We start from the raw sequence: 22,128 nt of genomic DNA on the forward strand, positions 1-22,128 counted from the left end.
TAGGCAGTTGAGTATTGATATCTTTTTGATAACACATTTTTTGGGTGATGGTATTTTATTTTATTTTTCTTCCACGAAAGCAGTCAGTTCTGGGTGAGGTTTTTTGAACTAGAAATCTTGGAGGACATGAACCATGCTATCACTATATACTCTACCTCATACAGTGTTTGGCATATAGCAGTGTTCCATAAATATTTGAACAAGTGAAGTGAATGAATGAAGAATGAACAAAGAACCAACAAAAATAAACTACATTCTCTGTCTTGAAGATATAGGCATAGTTTCGATTTATTTCTTAAAGCTGTCAATAGGACTAGCTGTAAGAAAGTTGAGGCCTTGGGGCCATCAGTGAAAGACAGAGCTACTTAAACAAAGCATTTAGAATAACCCTGTTAGAGGGGCGCCTGAGTAGCTCAGTCGGTTAAGTGACTGACTTCAGCTCAGGTCATGATCTCATGGTTTGTGAGTTCAAGCCCCGCGTCTGGCTCAGCACTGACAGCTCAGAGCCTGAATCCCGTTTTGGATTCTGTGTCTCCCTCTCTCTCTGCCCCTCCCCTGCTCACACTCTCTCTTTCCTTCAAAAATAAATAAACATTTAAAAAAAAAAAAAAAAAAAAGAAGAAGCGTGTTAGAAAGAAATCTCAAAAAGAAGGTAGCCCTATTAATTTTGCTTTTATTTATGGTCATATAAAAGAAGTTAGATTGTTTTTTTTCTTTCTCTCCTTTGTATAAAAACGAACTGTTTTCTCTTCCTTTTTTTCTTCTCATTCATGTGCTATGTCTCTTATCATGTCCATATCACAGAAAGCACCCAATTTCTCTTGCCTTTGGGAGATTATTAGAGCTTAATTTAAAATGCAGCTTACTCTTTCCCCATACACTCTTAATTATAGTATCTTGTCTGATAAAGGTGCCCACCTCTGTCTTAACCAGTACCCCAGATGAACTGCAGTGCTGGTGGTAAATTTTTTTAGTGACATCTATTCATGCAACAAATGTCATGTTTCAAGGGCTTTGTTCTAAGAGTCCTGAAATGAGTTTTACATGTCAGAGAGAGAGAATATTAACCAGACGTTTTTAATTTTTAGTTATGCCAACCAACTTTCTTATAATCATGTAGTTTGAGTGATTACATTCCCAGATGATGAGATTTACTATAAAACACTTTGCATATATGCAGAAAAACAGAATTTGAGGACTGTGTTCCATTCTGGTGAATACATTTTAAAAGTCTTCTAGGTTTATTCTCTACAAGTGCATTCTTTCTTTAATGGTCCAGTGATTAACTGGAATTATTTTGTATATTCAGGTTAATATTTTCTGTTATTGAAATTTTAATTCAGTACATTTTATATTTATAAAATTTCTCTGCCTGGTATCTTCATGTCTTCTAGTTACTACTATGTGGTCTTCGATATCTAAGGTTGCTGGCTTAAGGGCGGGCGCCTGGGTGGCTCAGTCGGTTGGGCGTCCAACTTCGGCTCAGGTCATGATCTCACTGCTTGTGAGTTCGAGCCCCGGGTCTGGCTTTGTACTGACAGCTCAGAGCCTGGAGCCTGCTTCAGATTCTGTGTCCCACTCTCTGCCCCTCCCTCACTCATGCTCTCTCTCTCTTAAGAATAAATAAAACATTAAAAAAATAATAAAGTAATTAAAATAAAGTTGCTGGCTTATCCCATTTTGGGTTGTTCTTGTCATTGCATTATAAAATTGATAGAACAGCAGTATCATTAATGATATATAGAAGTTGGATTCTGAAATTAATCATCATCTACAAAAATTAGCATCTAATCTCTATTCTAATTTTAATTTAATGTCCAGATAAAACAATCAACATAAATTTTATTGTTATCATCATTGAAAACATAATAGATAATTTGGCCAAGAAAAAAAAAGACTTTAGAATTACCATTTTTTTTTTCTTTAAAAGATATAACTGCTTGGCTTATAATTGTAATTTTTAGGTATCTCTAGAGTCATGGTGCTCTGTCATGAAATTAATGAAAGAGCCATTTGCTATAATGACAATCTGGAAGTTTTGAGAATACTTTATTGTCTGGTTCAAAAACAAAAACGATGACAGAAAACAGAAATTTGCCTAGCTGGCTGTGTTCACTAGCAATATGGTTATTCTCTGATTAGATTCTTTGAGTGCTGGGTGCATCCTTATCTGCGGTATGAGGTGTTGAGATGGCAGCATGTTATGACAGAGAAAAAAAAAAAAAACAGATCATGGACTTGAGAAGCAGACCAACCTAAATGGGAAATTTAGCTCTGTCACTTTTGTGCTAGTACCTTGAGCAAGTTACTTAACTGCGTCTGTAATACTGCTTTAGAGTTGCGATGAGGATGAAAGCATCCAGAGTGAGTTCTCCAATAGTAATTGTATGAGAAATACAGTGTGGTGATGATATGTTTTGATATTCTCACAGGTGAAGTAAAGGACAAAAATGTTCAGGTGGTTGAGCTCCCCATTGTAGACAGTCTTCATCCTCGTCCACCATATTTGCCCCTGGCTGTACCAGAAGACCTTGCAGATCGGCTTGTACGAGTCCATGGTGATCCTGCAGTGTGGTGGGTGTCCCAGTTTGTCAAATACTTGATCCGCCCGCAACCTTGGCTGGAAAAGGAAATAGAAGAGACTACTAAGAAGCTTGGCTTCAAACATCCAGTTATTGGGTAAGAATCTGATTTATTCCTCTCATAATGTGATGTTGTAGTAGCAGAGATATGTGTACTTTACAATATATTGTGAACTTTATGATATAGTTTAATTTTCAAGCCATACCCTAAAACAGATGTTCCAGAGTTCACCTTAGGTCATAGGGAGATCATTCTCCCTTTGTTCACTTAGAACAGTTGAGTTGTCATACTTTGTTACCCCCATTCGCTTATTTATTCATTCAACAAATATATTAAACCCTTATTTCTGAAATTACCTGTCTCTTCTGAGGAAAACAACAAAATTGTATTTTATTGAGAGTAGTTTGGATACTATACATGACTCCTATCTTATCCTAACAAGACCATGAGATGAAGCTATCACATTTATAGCTTTTCTATTATACTTTTTGTTAGGCTTCATTAATTAACACTGATTATTATTTTGCATTTTTTGGTGTTTGTTTTCTGCCCTGGAAGCTGTTTTGATAATAAAAATAGTATTTATAATGTAAGATAATGTTAAAATTATTATTTAAAATTATCTCTTGGCCCACTTGGGACTTATCATGTACATACGCATTCAGCCTCATGCTTATGTTCAAGAAGATATATCAGGAAATCCTACCACCAAGAAGAATACAAAGAAGCATCTTTGTGCATAAGCTTGTGCCCCTATACACATACATAAAAAGTTATGGAAAGAGGAATTTTCCTGGGTCCGGGTGGCAGATTTCATACCATGGGAAAATGTTCTTTGCCTAGTGGAAAGAGTACTGGACTGAGATTTAAGTGACCTAGGTAATATTCCTGGATTTTTTCTAATTCTAGACCAAGTTACTTAATAATAGTATTGGGCTTTGATTTTTCCATCTGTAAAATAGGGAAGGTAATACCTGCCCTAAAAGTGATGTGATAAGAAGGATAAAAGGAAGGATTTTAGTTCAGTGGAAACAATGCACTGTAAAATATTACCTTTCAGAAAGACTGATGCTAAAATCATTTCTAAAAATAGACTTGTAGGCTAGACTATGACATTCTGTAGCTTATACTGTTTGTAATAAAGTCAGCTATTGATTAATATTAATATAGGTGTTGATTTGTTCACTTATTTGCAGAACATTTATTGAACACCTGCTACTGTGGGGACAGAGATTAATTTTTTTTTAATGGCTCCTTCTAGCTTATTACAGTCTGTTGGAAAAGAGACATACACAGCTAACATTATATGGGCAGAATGTGATAAATACCCTGAGAGAAGTATAAAAATTATTACGAGAGTTCAGGGAAGGAGGAAAGTCTTCATAGCTTCCGTGTTTAAACAGGATCTTGAAAGGTAAAAGAATAGTAATTAAATTACCAAAATACCTTCAACCGCATTATCTCATTGATCCTATAACACAGTCCTATGAAAAGAGTAGAGATAGCTGTCTTATAGGTTAGGAAACTAAAGGGAAGAAAATCTCGGCCCAGAGTTCCAGAGTTAATAAAGGCAAAGCCAGGACTAAAAACCATCTTAACTTTGCTTGGAAGCTTTCCTGTAGTTTGGCATGGCCTAATTATCCATGGACCATACATCATATTGAGAGTTGGCCAAATACAGAAAATTGCAGTACCAGAGACAATTGAGTTATTTGTACATTGAGGTAGTGTGCTGGAATGAAAGAGAAGGGTACTCGAATTCAAGAATCCGGGGGTCCCATCTAACTTCTACTACTAACAAGTTGTGTGACTTTGGGCAGCGTACTTGATCATTCCAGGTCTTCATTGATTGCCACTCTTTCCTCATTTGTTTAAAACTAAAAAAAACTAAGTTAGATATGTAAGGTTTCTACTTACATGATACTAAACAATTAGATTTTTGTGTCCACACAACATTCAATCATTTATTCATTATATTTGGTGCTATTGGAAATAAATAAAATCACATTCCCTGCCCTGAAAGAGCTTGATAATCTGATATAGGTGACCCTTGAACAATGCAGGGTTAGGACTGCTGACCCCCACCCCCCATGCAGTTGAAATTCCATGTATAACTTGACTCCTCCAAAACTTAACTACTAATAGCCTACTGTTGGCTGGAAGCCTTACCAATGACATAAACAGTCAGTTAACATATATTTTGAATGCTATATGTATTATATACTGTATTCTTACAATAAAATAAGCTAGAGAAAAAGTGTTATTAGAAAATCATAAGGAAGACAAAGTACATTTACAGTACTGTACTGTAAAAGATCTGTGTATAAGCGGACCTGCACAGTTCAAACCCGTGTTGTTGAAGAGTCAACTGTAGTGAAAGTCAGGCAAGTACACAGAGAACTTTTACTTTTGTGAGGACTGGGTTGAAAAGTATGAGAAACCAGCCGCCTCTTGCCTTATGTTGTCTTTTTGTTCATTGATATGTCTTCAGAAGCATCAGTTTCCTTAAATGTCTGAAAAACTTACATTAAATTAAAATGATTTCTCATATCCTTCACCGGACTAATATTCTGAGTCTTCCATGGAGACTCCATTATGCCCCTCTCAAAATTCTTGATCCAGGCCTAATTTCAGTAGTACTTGGAGACTTGAAAAGATTTCTCAGTAGTACTCTGCCAGTACTTCCTATGCTCCTCTTCCTTTGATTCTTCCTTCCATTATTACAGCTCTTCTTTGTTTTTATTTTCATTTTCATTTTCCTATCTCCCACCCAACATCTTCCCTCGTGTCTTAGTCTTCATATGTATAGAAGTTACTGACCCTTATTTTAAATGTTAGAGCTAAAGAAAGTACATGATGAAATCAGTATCAAAGAGTGTTTCTTCTTATAAACTTTTCATTGAAATTCAGTGGAATTGTTTATCCCTGTGGAGCCCAGTGAACAATTCCAATTTCCTGAGAGAGAAGCAGTGATTAAGAAGGGTGTGGGAAGGAAACAACGATAGAATACGTGTAAATATAAAGGTGTGCATATCTGGACTGTAGTCTGGAAGGCAGAGGATACCCATAAAGATATCAGATTAGCTGCAGTGAAAACAGATCCGCCTTCCAGATTCACAATAAAAAGCTGGGCTTAGGCTCAACCTAAGGCCTGCCTGCCTATATACCATGGCCTAAAGGGAAACAAATTTACTTTTTTCTTTTTCCCACATATGAATAGTGGTTTAGTAATTTGGTGAGGGGTGGGGAGGATGCAGGAAGGGCAAATTTAAGGAGAGTTTTAATTTATGAAAGTAAACTATGACCATTATTATTTTCATTACAATTACTTTGAAAGCACTAAGATGGGAGGAAAATACTGTGAAAGTCAACACAGGACGATATAAATCTTTGTCCCCAGTTTTACAGTTTTAGAACTTTTTTTACAATAGGACAGATGAGATCAATACCTACTTGTGTTTGACAGCATGAAAAACAGCAAAAGGAAATTCATTATGCATATAACAAAAGGGGTAGAATGTCTCCGTGAACTTAGAATAGTAAGAATTCTTAAAAAGGTTGCCTGCCTTGATTGTGCATTAGGAAGAATTCTTGAAGGTCTGTGTTTTCCTCAGACAATTTTCAATTCTATAAGCTGGCAGTTATAGTAACTATACAGGGTAAAATGAAGAATGAGAGAAGTTGGCATCAAATGCTGTAAACAATATATTTAATATTCTGTAATAACAACTGTGAATCTTGGTATCATTTGTTGCCAAAAATCTTAAAAAGTTATATCCATTTTTTTCTGGGAGGCTGGTAGATATTTTGCTGCTTACTGTTCTTGGATATGCTAATTACTTTCTTTATAAGAAAGCATTCTTCTAAAGCTTATTTTCTAATTCTCCTTGTATTGTGTTAACATGCAAATATATTTAGAATGTATGTGTTTGAATTTTTAAAACATTTTAATTTTTCTAATGGCAAAAATGAAAAAAAAAATCGGTTTAAAATGTCTGTGATGCCACCATAAATAAAGGTATAAAGTTGAGTAGCCTAAAAGTACACAGTGGATCAGAGGATCAGAACATTATCAGCAGAGTCTGACTGTCTCCCTCTGCCCCCCAGAGTACACGTCAGACGTACAGACAAAGTAGGAACAGAAGCAGCCTTCCATCCCATTGAGGAATACATGGTACACGTTGAAGAACATTTTCAGCTTCTCTCTCGCAGAATGCAAGTGGATAAACGAAGAGTATATTTGGCGACGGATGACCCTTCTTTATTAAAGGAGGCAAAAACAAAGTAAGTTAAATGAACTAGTGATTCTAGACCAGGACTCTTTTTCAGTTGAAAGGAATCCTTAATTCCCATGACTTGTCATTCTTGTTATAATATTATTACTAATTATTGGAGTTTTTTTTTTAATTCAAACAACTGTGTACCTTTGTGACAGTTAATATAATCAAAGAGTATTTGAGGTGCCAGTAAGGTGTATATTTCATTCTGAAGCCTCTTCTCTTGGTGTGTAGGCAGCTGCCATCTTGCTGTGTACTCACATGACCTTTCCGTGTGTTTGGAAGAGAGAGCAAGCTTTCTGGTGTCTCTTCCTGTGGGGGCATTAATTCTATCATGAGGGCCCCATTCTCATGCACTTTATTTAATCCTAATCATCTCCCAAAGGCCCCATATCCAAATACTATCACAGCTCAAACATAGGTATTCTAGGGGGACACAAACATTCAGTCCATAACTCTAACCAACTCTATAGGACTGCTAGCAATAAAACATACCAGGTCCTTGCCTTTTTGCTCTCACTATCTTCACTAGCAATTAATGGGCAACTGAAACATATGTAAAATATGTGTGAGTTGGGGTGCCTGGGTGGCTTAGTCAGTTGAGCGTCTGACTTCGGCTCAGGTCATGATCTCGTGGTTTGTGAGTCTGAGGCCCATGTCGGGCTCTGTGCTGACGGCTCGGAGCCTGGAGCCTGCTTTCGATTCTGTGTCTTCCTCTCTCTCTGCCCTTCCCCTTCATATGCTCTGCTCATGCTCTGTCTCTCTCTGTCTCTCAGAAATAAATAAATGTTAAAAAAAAATTTTTTTTAATCTGTGTAAGTGTTCATCTTATAAAAAAAATTCTGGAACTTGGAAGTTATATTAAAGAAAAATAAAGAATCAGAAGATAAATTTTATAAGTGGAAGAGTAAGAACTGCTAGTATGTATTGAACAGTAAAACAGTAATCTGTCATTTATAGAGCATGCCTATATTTCAGGCACTGTGTTAGGTGCTGGCGATTCCGTGATAAGCAAGATAACTCTGCTCTCAAGGAATTCCCAATCTAGTGGGGGAACAGACAATTACTCATACTCTACAGTATGAATAGTGCTACTATAGGGTTAACATAGGGGGTTAAGAAAACACATAAACACACTGATCCTAATTGGGAATTTATCATAGGATCTAGGTGAACCTAGAATTGGCCTTTACTTATTATTAATAAATAAGGGATGTATTAAATATGTGAAAGAAAAGAATGAGGGAGAAGAATCTGTGTTCTTAGCTTTGCTCAGACACTGTGTGCTCCAGAAATCATCCCTGAATCCCGAAGTGTCCCTCCTGTCTGCATTGCTCTGACTTGGTGTTTAGCACTTGCTTACCTCTGTCTCCCTCACTGGATTAGAAGTACTTGAGACACAGTAACTACCTCTAGTAAGTGCCCAGTAAGTACTGAATTATGTTTATTTCAATTCCATCAGTGTGAAAACATTTTATTAGATGTTAATCACTTAAGCTAGTGACTTTTTAATTAATTTATTTATTCTTTGGTCCATTTCTTATGTCACAAATAGAGGTTGGGGAGAAAAACAAATTTGAAGTGAGGACTATACTGTAGATGTTTATTCGAAGCATTGGATAGTAGTTTAAATCCTATTTCTCCCTCCTAAGAATCTAAACCAGATATAAGTTGCTTTTTCTTTTAAGACTCCCTTTACGAGTATATTCTCTCTCTCTCTCTCTCTCTCTCTCTCTCTCTCTCTCACTCTCACTCCCACTCTCACTCACTCACTGACATGCACAGGACCATGAAATTCATCAGTCAAGTGTAAGCCAAGTTACCTACTTACAGTTAAGGATTAAATGAACATCTGGGCACAAAACACAATACAAAATTTTCACAGATACTTTTCCAGTTTGATATCTAGAAGCAGAGTAGAAATAGTTCACCATGCTCCTTCATTTTAAAATACCAGATTGAATTTTTAGCTTAATTGAAAAAATATTAAAATGTTATCTACTCTTTTACTTGTTCTTGAAGCATCACAAGCTTTTCCTGTTTTCTTTTTCCCTTGATGAACAAAATAATTCATGCTTATCAGACGATATGGAAGTTGGTAACTATACAAGCAAGAAAAAAATACCCACAGTCCCATTACTCAGTGGAAACAGCTATTTAAATGTTGATATATTCCCTTTAGTCATTTATATAGTTACCCATTTTAGTAGTTGATCCTATTCTATATAATTTGAACTCTTTTTTACTTAATACAGCAATGGATCCATTTTCTCAGGTCACTAAAAAAATAATTATCTTAAATGTCCCCTTTAATGACTACATACCTCCTGTATGGATGTGCCATTGCTTACTTGCTCATTCTAATATTGGACACTTACGTCATTTCCAGTTTTTTACTCTTATAAATAATGCTACAGTGTGTTCCTAAAGTTATCCACATTATTTCCTTAAGCTAGGTTTCAGGCTTTGGAAATATTTAGATAAAAGGATATGGGCATCTTACAACTTTAATCCATAGTACAGCATGGTATTTTTGTATTAGTTGGCATTAGTAGTTACCACGATTATGGGACTAGTAAAACTTGAATTTCCTTTTCATGGTCAGCAGCTACTATCTCCTCTGTCTATGGTAGTTCAAGAGACAGCTTTCCCATATTCTGTTAGAAATGTTGCAGCAGCATTTTATGCACTTTTTTTTTTTTTTACCTCTTTGCAAGTCCTTTCATTTTAATTTTCTGAGTCATTTTGAAGATCTTCTCAGGAATGTAGATGCTGTTTCTCATTATTTTGCTTCTGTGTTTTTCTACTCTGAATTAACTCTGCTTTAGACCTGTCAGGATTGGTTTTGAAACCTAAGCAAATCATAAAACCTCTGCCATTGTTTTAGGAGACCAGAAGCATGACTGAATCTCTCATCACAGTATATAGAGTACAGGGTCATTATGATACTTTGTGCTTCAAGAGGGTAAAGAACTGAGAATGATGGTTAAATGATACATAGAATTCACACAGTCAGAGGAGAATCTATTTTCTGGGTAGCTTATCTTTTGTAAAAGCGGTCAAGGTTAGCTTTATATGTGTGGCTTCTGTGTGAAAATGAGCAGTTAATGCCTTGCTGCTTGGTATCATACCTCAGGTTTCTCTAGGTTAAGACTGAGTTCATCCGTGAGATTTTGGCACCGCATCCCACTGACTGTGGCAACCATTGCCAATGTGGAGATAACTCTCTTAGGTAATTCACTGGTAGAGTGTTTAAATTACACTCATTGGCAAAGAAGTAAGAACTATTAAAGTTGTCTATCCAACATTGTATCCTAAGATGTGGAGATTGGGAGCAGGGGTGAAACAGGAGAAGAAACAAGTCTTTGAAAATCTCCCAGGGTAAATATTTACATATGTAGTTTGCTCTTTATCAAAAATGCTAGATGAGCACTCCTAAACTTAGTTTCATTTACATAAATAGAGGCAAGAAAAACTTATTTAAAAGTTTTTGTTAAGTGTTTGGTTGCCCTGTGAAATGAAGGCTCAGCCGTAAAGAGTGGTTAATTTTTTCATTATTTTATTGAACTGTAATATGCTAGATACAGTTACAGGGCACTAGGAATACAAAGAGAAATAGAAGATAATATGCTGCTCCTTTTTTTCAGGAGTATCCAACTGGTGGGCAGTATACGTGTAACAAGTAATTACAGTATAGTTAGATGGATGTCCGGAAGGAGTTGTATACCAGGTGCAGTGAAATCATGAAGAGTATCTCCCTCAGCCTGGAGAAAGACTTTAGAAAAGAAAATGTGTTGTCAGTTTATAACTTTAACTTAGTCCTTTGTGAGTAATATAAACAAATTTTTATAAGGTGGAAGAGGAAAAAAATATTCTTTTTATCACTGCCAATCTCTACAACCTCACAGTAAAAGAATTCCTCTGCCAACATACTTATGGGCAAAAGACAAGAAAGAAGCATGTTTGTGCAAAAATTTCCATGCTTATTATTGGAGATGCAAAGTATCCCTCTTCCATTATTTACTTTGTTTCAGTTTCTTTTTCCAAACTCAGTATCCTTCATCAAGCAGTCTTTTGCACATACAGATGAGCCCTGAGGAACTTAGGTGTTCTTTTGGTTTGGTTCTAGGGAGGGGTCTTTAAGTTAGGAAGGGCATTAAAGTTACTGTCACTTCTCAGTAAAAAGATCACTCTTTTCTTTTCATTCAGCACCCAAACCTTGCTGACAGAGTTAGTTTCTATTCAAGGATAAAAATTGTACTGGTGTGTTTTAACAATTCCCTCTCCTCTCTCCTCCGGCCTTTTCATATTTATTTGTTGCTGTTTCTGCCCCATACCTGGATATGCAGCTCCACAAGAATCACATTAAAAGTCCTTGGGGTTGTTTTCTTTTTAGAACAAATGTGACATTTCCTTCGCCTCCCTGATTCAGGGCTGAGGAGGGTAAAATGTCAAAAATAATGAAGCCAAATGGATCTGAACACTGATTACCAGTCTGAAACAGCATTCGGAGACTTTGCCGTCACAGTCATCATTAGAGGCAATGAGAAGAAGCTCCTTGGTGGCTATGAAATGGAGAGAAATCTGAAGCAGCTGTTAGGGGCTGAGGAAGAAGTCCCAGACATAGGTAGTGAGTACTACCGATGTAGCATGTATTTACTCACACAGCATTGTGTGATGCCAAGAAAAGTATAGTCCCAACCTTTGGGGAATACTGTGTGGGAGACAGACATGTAAACTGACTCTTGATGGTCCGGGGTTTATAAATAGGAACTATTACCCTGTCAACAAATATTCATTGATCCTGTTATATTCCGGATTCTCTTCTAGGTACTGAGAATAATACATTGAGCAAAGCAGATGAAATGCCTCATTATAGAGTTTACATTCCACTTAGGGATGATGGAGGTGGGAATGGATACAAGCAGTAAATAAATAGTAAATACATATTATGTCAAATGATAATAAAGGTCATGAAGAAAAGTTAAGCAGGTGAAAGAGATAGAAATTGCCAAAGTCCTCACTAATAAGGCTGTATTTCAGCAGAGATCTAAAGGAAGTAAGGAATAAGACCAGCTGGATATCTGCAGAAGAATGTTTAACAATCACAGCTAATATTTACTGAGCATTTACTACATGCGTGGGACTCCTCTATGCACTTTACATTGCTTCATGTATTTAATTCCTACAAAACTATATAAAGCAGGTACGATTATTAGCCCATTTTCTTGTAAGTCCCAAAGTTTGCAACTTAACTCTGAAGATCTACCCCATGCACTAAGAAAATGTATTCACTCTATACTAGAGTATAATTAAACCTCTTAATTCACAGTAGAATCATTTGAACATATGGTAGGCTTTTTAAAGATATCCTGTTTTAATATTTTTAAGCACATATCCGATCTCAAGACTACCAAAATCTTGCTTAGTTGACATCTACAAGGAATTTGTTTTTATAAATGAATTAAACTAGTTTTCCATTATTGTTGTTGGTAAGATGGTGCTTTGAGAATGGGGGTTAGGGGAGATAAGTCTCAATGATCACAAATTCTAGGTCAAAAATTTAAATGAAATTTAATCACGATTTTTATATTCTAAAGGAAAAGTTCAATGGCCAAATGTGAAGGCAGCTTGAAAAACCTCATAGAAGTCACTCATTACAAAGAAAATAAGGAGCCTTCAACTCTTACGAATTTTGATACGTGAGGGGTCATTTTGATACATGTACGTGTATATTATATGATGTGCCAATAACATGTAACATACTCCAGAATGTTTACTATCCCACTGATGGATTCAAAGATGCGTCATCAACTACTCTATTGAACGCCATAATTAAAGCTCTCCTTACTGTTAGAAAAAAGAGCTTTGGTCAAAGGAGTAGTTCTGCCTCCTCCTGATAAGATACTACATCCTGATAGAGTACTGTGATTTCAGTGACTATGTAAAAATTTATTTCTTTTTTACAGGTACCCCACTTACGAATTTATTAGTGATAACTCTATCTCTTGGTCAGCCGGACTACACAATCGATACACAGAAAATTCGCTTCGGGGTGTGATCCTGGATATACACTTTCTCTCCCAGGCAGACTTCCTAGTGTGTACTTTTTCATCCCAGGTAGGTGATAGTAGGGTATTTTTAAGTGGTCAGTATTTTTTGGTCATATTGAGTTCAGGAAGTTCTTGGGTTTGTGTATGTGTGTGTGTTTAAAGTTATCATGACTCAGATGTAATTTTCTTAATATTTGGGAACAATCCCTTTTGTGAAAGAATGGGGAAATTCCATCCCCTTCCCCTGCAAAAAAGTAGCTATTCAAGTACACCGAGTATTTAGTTGCTTGCCAGCAATGGTTGAATACATCTCTGCTGAAGCCGCTACTGGAGTTGTTTAAAGTACTTGGCATGTTCACAGCATTTAACTGAAATAGCAAGTAAGTACACTTACTTAATACTTTCTGATTATGCATACAGTCAGTATGCAGCCGGAATCCATCCACTTCTACACATCGATGCACTGATACTGAGAGACTGAAATGCCAAGCATTGTGTCTCACTCAATTGCTTTATAGAAAATAAAGAGTAAGTGTAATTCTTTTTCAAGTCCTATTACATTTCTACCATGCAAGAAACTATACATTAAATTTAAGCAATACCATATTGTAATCATTCTTTTGAGTTTAATTGTTGCAGATAATTGTATGGTAGGGGCTTGGTGTATTTGTTTTTATGAGTGGCCCAATCAGCCTTGTATACACAGTGGAATATCAGCATAGAAATATTTATCATTGATTTTATTCTGCTCTCTCATTTATGTGCATATTACTGGTTAGTTCATTCAACAAGCTGTTAAATGACTATTTGTGCTCAGAATTATATTAGGTGCAGAGGGGATTTCCAGAGAGATTGAATATATAGATCTTACCCTGGTCTAGAATCTAGTGAGCAAAATACTCATATGAAATAATTGGAGAATAATTACCAAGAAATATAGATCATGTAAGATAAATGTATGCCTAAAAGCTTAAAAGAAGCAGAGAAAAGAAAATGTGAAAAGGAAGGTCGCATCATTTTCATGGGAATATACTTCAGAGAGTATAAAGAAATGGACAGTTTTTTTTTTTTAATTTTGTGACAATGCACATTATCACAATGGGACAATGATATGATTGTTGGAAAGATACCTGTCTCAGCAAAGACTAGGAGTTCCTTCAGTATGGAATAAGAATACAACCTACCCAGAGACAGCTACCCAGAACAGAAGTCACATAGCAGCAGTCCTCATCAGAACAGAAAATTTCCTTGGCCTTCAAGTTCCCATGAAGGCATCCACTGCTGATGTTTTTTCCTAACTGGGATGAGGATTCCATCTTGGAGAAGCTCCCTTTTCTATTCTCATAGGAGGTAGACAGGAGGAGTTATAATTACTTGGTCTCTCTCAACTGTTACTGAGAATCTGGCTAGGTGCCCACCTGATCAACAGGTGCAAATGACTAGTAACTACCTCTATACACATTTTTGAATGCTTATTGTTTTGAATGAGTGAATCAAGGGTCATTTTTCCCAAGTGGAGCACCTCCTCTGTAGGCCTAGATTTTAGGCCTATCTAAAGTCCAGGGTTTCTCAACCTAGGCACTATTAGCATTATAGTCAGGTACTTTGTTGTGAGGTACTGTCCTGGGCATTGTAAGATACTGAGCAGCGTTCCTGGCCAATAGCACCGCCATCTCAAGTTGTGACAACTGAAAATATCTTCAGATATTGCCAAATATCCCACAGCAGTGGGGAGGACAAAATCGCCTTTATTGAGAATCACTGCTGTGGTCAGAAAGCTGGAAAATGAAATAAATATATACATGTCTGAACATTGAGCAGCCTTACATGTAGGCAGGCACTGAGACTTATAGGGCTGTGCTGTATTTTGCTTTCCTTCTTCCAGCTCTTAATAATACCATTAGGCTCATTCTGGAAAGAAAATCTTTTTCTTTTCAAGGATGTGCTGTAGAATTTTTGATTCATACAACCTCATGATTCTAACTTCGACCCAGAAATCAGAACTTCTCTTACTTGATGATAGTAGAAATCCGTCCAAGCTTGAGGGGCATATTATTGTTCATACTACTTTGTTCTATTTTGTGAATAATATAAACTTCAGTGTGTTCTCCAGACCTCAGGTTCAGAGAAGTTGTTCATATGAAGAAAGAGTGGTGTTCAGAGGACTTTTTCTCTCCAAAGGAATGAGATTTGTGCATATACTATATTGTTTCTAAAAACGCTTGACAAGTAAGGGTTCATCCAAAATAACTTTTATTCATTTGAACCAAAGCAAAACTCAAACTAATACCTTGTATCCCAAAATAGACTTGAATATCTCAGAAGTTTTTATGTTAGGGTTCAGAATTAAAAGTTTAACAGTAAAAATACACATATAATGAGTAGCAGTTTGCTAAATATGATCACTGCCATCATCACATACCTTTCTTGATGACTATCAGCTGTAGCCTTTGAGATTGGAATAATTCCACATTCACTGATAAATCTTTGGGCTTACTTACACTCCAGCATTTTTTGAAAATATTTTTAGAAAAAAATGGGTTTGGTACGGTTCACTATTTTTACAGTGTGAATGAAATTGGTTGCTTGATTGTAGAAGTTCTCTTGCCATAAACCAAAATTGGAATTGTTTGAAATTGCCCCAGAAATGTCTCATCATAATCGCCAATGGAGTGTGAGAAAAAGTCACGGATAGCATCAAAATGCCAAGCCATTGACTTCTAGGCAGAGAACAAGATTGAGGCAACATGGATTCTGGGATCAGTCTGGGTTTAAATCTAACTTTGACCACTTAGTATATCTGGGTGACATTTGAACAGATTACTTAGAATGTCACTGACCTATTTTTCCCTGCCTGTAAAGTAGTAGTAGCACCTACTATATAGAGTTTTGGGGATGATTAAAAGTTCTATGTAAAGCACTGAGAAGTACTTAGTGATGTATTAAATACAATGTTAGTAGCTGTTGTCATTTATGTAGGGAAAGGTATAGGAATACCTTTGCCTGTTAGAGAGACTCTACGGTATTTATTTTAGCAAGTTTTTTTCACATGGCCCCATTTCAGACCATACACTCTCATGTTTTAGGAGGAGCGAGAAACATGATAGTCAAGGACTCTGTTACTTCTGCTTGTGCTCATGGGCAATGCTTAGGTTCCACCAAATAATCATGTGCATTGAGCGGGTATAACGGTTCTTCATTGAGAAGAGTAGCCAGTAACATTCAACATTTTAATTTCTCTGTGCCAACATGCCACCTCAACTCTATTTTATTTAACTACTGAAAGAGAACATCACCATATAATATAAATTTTCAGGAACAAAAGCTCTTCATTCCCAAAGGGTAAATGATAAGTAATAGTATTTGCTTTAACAAGTGCAAGTAAAATTATGTACTTGTTGACTTTAGGGAAATTAACCTGCAGATGTTCCTATATATGCCATAGGCATACTAGAAAATGGGAGAAGACTAAAATGTTAACTTCCAAAATGGTGACAAAAGAATAAAGCACTGGGAATCAAATCTCAGCCCAGAATAAAATATGAACAACCAACTCTCAAACTTTCCTTGATATTCCAAGAGATTATTAGAAAGTGACAACAAGTTTAATATCTTCTTCATAATGCTTTGACAGTTTTGTCTCCTGTGAACTATCCTTTGAGCACTATTACAGCATAAGAGAATAGTGAGAAAGAGTTTATATGTTGACCATGAACGACTGTAAATGATAATGGAAGAATGAAATGTCATGCCCAAAGGAAAAATGCAAGACTTGATTGATGTTTGAGAAACTATAGGCATGACTATCACGGCACCTTAATCGGGATTCCTTATAAGGCTTTGGACCCATCCCCCTCAGTCTCAGGGCTTCTAAGCTTTCTTGGTTTTATATTCATAAATGGGATCTGGGAATTTTCTCTCCTTAAATGAAAAAAAAAATGTTTTTAAGCCAATAATATGACTCTATGCTCTAATTTTGTTACTGTTGTTGCACTTAGTTTTCTGAATCCCTTCATCAGAACTGTTTCTCAAAACCAAGTTTGTTCTAAAAGCCTCATAAATTGAAGAAAACAATCCTCAGGATTTAATCTGAAAATTAGAGGCAGTATTAACATTTTCCAAGAACATCAAGTAAGTTTTGAAAGCTGTGCAATCACATTCCAAACTATTCTACCAAATACTGTAATCGTGTTCTGTGTTACTGGAAGTTGCCTATACCCAAAGCATCTACTTTGTCACTTATTTTCCTATTTAATAAAACTGTCTTAAATATGAAGCAAAGAAACTGCAGTTGGTGAAATAACAGAAGTTATTATTGTTTATCAGATTTTTGAATCAGTTTTTATTACTCTGTAATCAGATTACAGACATTGTCATAGATGCTCACTTTAAAGTAGGCTTTGGGTCAACAGCATTGTTTAAGAAGCAGTCAACATTTTTCAGTAGTTTCAACCATTAAAATCACCATAGGACAAATTTACTTTTTTCCCCCCGTGACACTTCCTTCCCTTTTTCACACTTAATACAACATACTCATGGCACTCTCCGTTGTCTGATTCCAAATCCACACATAACACAACTGGTCTCATTACACTTTGAATCAGATGTTGGAAAGCCCAAAGGGAAAAACCATATACTACATTCATTTTATTCTAGACAGATGACTCTGGCATTGAGGTATGGCCCATGAAACAACAGTGGATATTGTTTGTTCTCTCATCAAATAGCAGAACAACATAGTTTGTAGGAAAAGTGCATGGATCTCTCAGCATCACCAAAAGAGACCAGAACTACTACTAACTTCTCACACTAGGAGATCTCCCAGCCCCATCTATTTTGACAACAAAACAAGATCCCATCTGCTCTGAGAAGGCTTTGGAGTCTCATATAAACTCAGCTGGTTACTCCTCAGGGGTAAAATTCAGGTTAATGGACCTTCCTCTCCTTATTTATTTATTTGGTTTAATACAGTTGTATCTGTGTTTTATTCTTGGGCAACATTTTTGCTCTTACCCATTACTGTGTGCTTAGTGGTGTACTAAATGATACACTGACATGAAATAAATGAAATGAAACTTACTACATATGGCCAGCCACTGCTTTGTAAGCCAGAGGGTTTGCATCCATCATGCTACCTGTCTAGTATCAAACTGAGTATTGATATCAACTGAAAGCCTTCATTTACCTGCCACACAATTTGGATTAGTAAAGCCTAGTGATGAAGCCTAGGGTAATTAAATGCAAACATCAACATTATAGTACTCTTTCTAGCCCTTTGCAGTAAATTTCCCGATGGCTAAAATAGAGAAATTTTTTAACTACAAAGAATGTTATATGGGATCTTGGGGATTAAATACCACTCATGGACTGGTATCTTCACTGCTAGGCTAGTAGTATGAACGAAGCAGTATTCATTCAACAGCTCTTTCTGAGCTCCTACTATGTGGCAGGCACAGTACTAGGTTCTTATCCTAAGGCAGTTTAGTGTACAGCTGACAGCCCAAAAGAACTGTGATTGTGGCTCTACCATTTACTAGCTCCTACCTCCCCTATCCCTCCCCCCCCCCTTTTTTTTGAAATCTACTTAATATTTCTGGGGCTTGTTTCTTCTGCTGTAAAATATGGATAATAACAGCAACCAACTCATAGGGTTACCATTATTATGAAAAGGATAAAGGTCCCCATATTGGCCCATCTCAGTGTCTGAAATTTCTACCATTCGTTTTTCTTTGTTTGAAGAAAATACATGTTATCCATAGGCTGACACAGCAACAACTGTGGATACTAAAATATATATCGATTATTAGGATTATCCCCCAAAGAAAGCAGGTCCCTAAGGGTGTAGGACTGAAGGCAGTGTCTTTATGAGACTGAGACACTTAATAGTGGAGAGGAGGAGCTACATCAGGGTTTGTTGCCACACTGACATTGTGGTCCTCCCAAGGGCAGTGCAAGCTCCTGCATTCCTGGCTAGATATAATTGAAGAGTGAGTGGAGGGGCTCGGGGGTGGGGGGTGGTAGGGAACAACTGTCAAGTTTGCCCATGGCTTGCCTTGGCCCTATGTTTTACCATTCTGGTGTTATAATCCAAACATGGAGAACAGGATCTACGAGAGAAAATATGCTTAGGAGTTTACAAACATACACAAACTGCCTGAGTTCCAAACTGGAATCTACTACTTAATAATAGTGTAACCTTGGGCAGATTCCTTAACTGAACTTTGACACCTCTAAAATGAGTATGATAGAATTGTATGGGGCTACTTAGAGGATTAAATTAAATAATACCTACAAACAATGTCTGACAGCAAAAACTCAGAAAATATTAGCCTCTATCACTGTTAACTATACTTGGCTATTATCCGAGCTGCTTTGTTTTAATTAGTTTCTTACTTCCCAGACACTCCACTTGATTTTGCTTGCCCTGTGTGGGCCTTTGGCTGACTTTGGCGTTCCCATTCCAAACCTTTTTGACCCTCATTTTGCTATAGTCTCAGTATTCTACTGGTGATCTCCGTTGTACCATGGCATCCCCAATATAAAGTTAGTTTGTTAATGAAGTAGAAACTTACAAGTAAAGTCATTGTCTTGGTTCTATGACTAGTTGAAATTCTAGCACTAGAATTTGGGCAGGTCACTGATTCTCCTTGTATTTTAGTCCATATTTGCAAAATTTTAAATATTGTCTAAACTTAGTTTCATTTGCAAGTTACATATAGCATTTGAAAAGCATCCCTCAAGTTCCTGAAATTCAGATTCTTTAAGAAGTTAAGGTGATGCTTAACCTAATCAGATTTCATTTGCTCATAACAATTAAGGATGAGTGTCTCCACTCACTTTTGATCTCATAAATACCAGAGTTTTAAAAGACTGTTGGGCAATCCTAAATTGCTCCACTGAGCAGGTCAACAATTACTGTTAGTAGTATCATTTTAAATAAATGCAAAAGTATTGGTATAGAGACAATAAAGCTTAATTAACTGAGACAACTACAACTGGAGATTTAGGGAAAAAAATTTTTTTTAATATGACTTGAGTTCTCTCTTCACAATGTATAATGGAAGAAGCAAAATGATAGCATTCTCTCTTCTGTCTTCACCTATTTTTAGAGAAGTTCCTGAAACCCATTTGCTCTATAATGAACATATTTTTTAATTGCTTAAAATGCTATCCCCCTATGAAAATAGTTATAGTTCAACTTTATCACCAAGCATCAGATTCAATGTGTGAATCTCAGATTGTGGAATTTCAGTGGCCATCCAGTGGGCATGGTAGATATTCTCTGGACATAGGAATCTTTTAAGTAGCCTTACATGCATCAGGCAGATACATCTTCACCAAAGATTAGCACATTTTATTTCAGTCCTCGAATGCTTATATCTACTCAGGACACTTAAAACTCTAGAACAGAAATGGCAGATATGTTTTAGCTCACTTGCCAAAGCTAGTTCATTGTCAATAATTATATGAATTTCTTTTGAGAAGAGTTCTGAGATCAAGTCCAAATCTAGCAGAAGAGAGTATGCATTTGATTGAGACTGAATGAAGGGAAGGGAGCAGCAGCGTTTGTGTAAAGTATTTATATTCCTAATCCTCAACCTTAAATTCTTCAAGGACACAAACTATGTCTTAGTCATTTTTCTGTAACCAGTGCTCAACACGAGGTGTACTGTGAAGCTCTTAATAAATGTTCATTAAAACTAACTGATTCATCTTCTTAAAGTACTTTGTAGTTTATATTTTGTTCCCAAAGACCTTAGCTATAGTAATCTTTTATCTTTAAAAAAAAAAAAAAAAAGATACACAAAGATGAAGAATGATTTGTACCGTATCTCAGAGCAAATAGAGTAAAAACTTGTGACTAGAATCTACTACTTCCCATCCTCCCGGTCCTAGTCCTGTTCTAGTCTTAGTCTGTTTAGTCAAGGGCCTTCAGTTTGCTATGAAGAAGATCTCATGTATACTAATACATTTTTTTTTTCATTCTTTCCCAAGGTCTGTCGAGTCGCTTATGAAATCATGCAAACACTTCATCCTGATGCTTCTGCAAACTTCCATTCTTTGGATGACATCTACTATTTTGGGGGCCAAAATGCCCACAACCAGATTGCCATTTATCCTCACCAACCTCGAACTGTAGATGAAATCCCCATGGAACCTGGAGATATCATTGGTGTGGCTGGAAATCATTGGGATGGCTATTCTAAAGGTGTCAACAGGAAACTGGGAAGGACGGGCCTATATCCCTCCTACAAAGTCCGAGAGAAGATAGAAACGGTCAAGTACCCCACATATCCTGAGGCTGAGAAGTAAAGCTTAGATGGAAGAGAAGGACAACTAAACTCAGTTAAAACATTTGAGCCAAACAGTAGATGAAGAAGGCCCCGACCTTACAACACATGGTGAAATGAGTAGACACCTTCAAGCACCAGGAGCAATTGGGAACTGACAGATGCTTCATTGGTGGAATTACTCTTTAACAAGGGCCACAATGCCCTTAAACTCATGCACAGTCCAATAATGTACTCACATATAACATACAAACAGATTGTTTTCTATTTTGCCCCTTCTTTCAAGATTATGTCCCCATGAGACAAACACTGCCACATTATGTAATTTAAGTGACACAGACATTTTGTGTGAGACTTCAAACATGGTGCCTATATCTGAGAGACCTTTGTGACCTAATGAGAAGACCCCGAATAGCTCCCTACGTCAGGAGGTTGATCCTTTGCCAGTGGTGCTATTGTAACCACTGAATTCACTCCAATCAGCAGATTCAGAATGAGAATGGACGTTTTTGTCTGGATTTTTTTTTTTTTTAAGTAATTGCATCAGTTCACCCACCTCATCATTAATAAGTGAAGGATACATCAGAAAATAAAATATTCACACTCCATTAGGAACTTTTGTAAAACAATGCCATGAACAGATCTTTAGTACTCAATGTTTCTGGACATTCTCTTTGATAACAAAAAATAAATTTTAAAAAGAGGAATTTTGTAAAGTTTCTAGAATTTTACATCATTGGATGATTTGGTGGTTAAGTTTTAAGTAGGAAAACTATGATAAAAAGAGGAGTTTTGTAGTTTTTCTGATTATTACTATTATTATTATTTTTTTTTCTGTTTCTGATTGAGTGACTACTCAGGTCTTAGGTCAAAGAGTCATTAGTCCATTTTAACACTGAAAACTGAATTTAGTTGGTATGCATT

General features: G+C 36.4%; 1 protein-coding gene across 17 annotated transcripts in view; it reads left to right on the top strand.

Annotated features, from left to right (window-relative positions):
* The window catches only part of FUT8 (fucosyltransferase 8), a 310,681-nt gene extending 288,770 nt beyond the window's left edge, over nt 1-21,911 (top strand). For all 17 annotated transcript variants that reach the window (XM_045451266.1, XM_045451270.1, XM_045451276.1 and 14 more), the window contains 4 exons: nt 2,433-2,679; nt 6,691-6,867; nt 12,830-12,980; nt 20,909-21,911. In XM_045451266.1, the coding sequence (XP_045307222.1) occupies nt 2,433-2,679; nt 6,691-6,867; nt 12,830-12,980; nt 20,909-21,226 (893 nt within the window). In that variant the 3' untranslated portion in view covers nt 21,227-21,911. The remainder of the gene's footprint in view (nt 1-2,432; nt 2,680-6,690; nt 6,868-12,829; nt 12,981-20,908) is intronic.
* Nucleotides 21,912-22,128: the final 217 nt, after the last annotated feature.

Source organism: Leopardus geoffroyi, chromosome B3 (assembly GCF_018350155.1).
Source record: "Leopardus geoffroyi isolate Oge1 chromosome B3, O.geoffroyi_Oge1_pat1.0, whole genome shotgun sequence".
Classification (NCBI taxonomy): Eukaryota; Metazoa; Chordata; class Mammalia; order Carnivora; family Felidae; genus Leopardus; species Leopardus geoffroyi.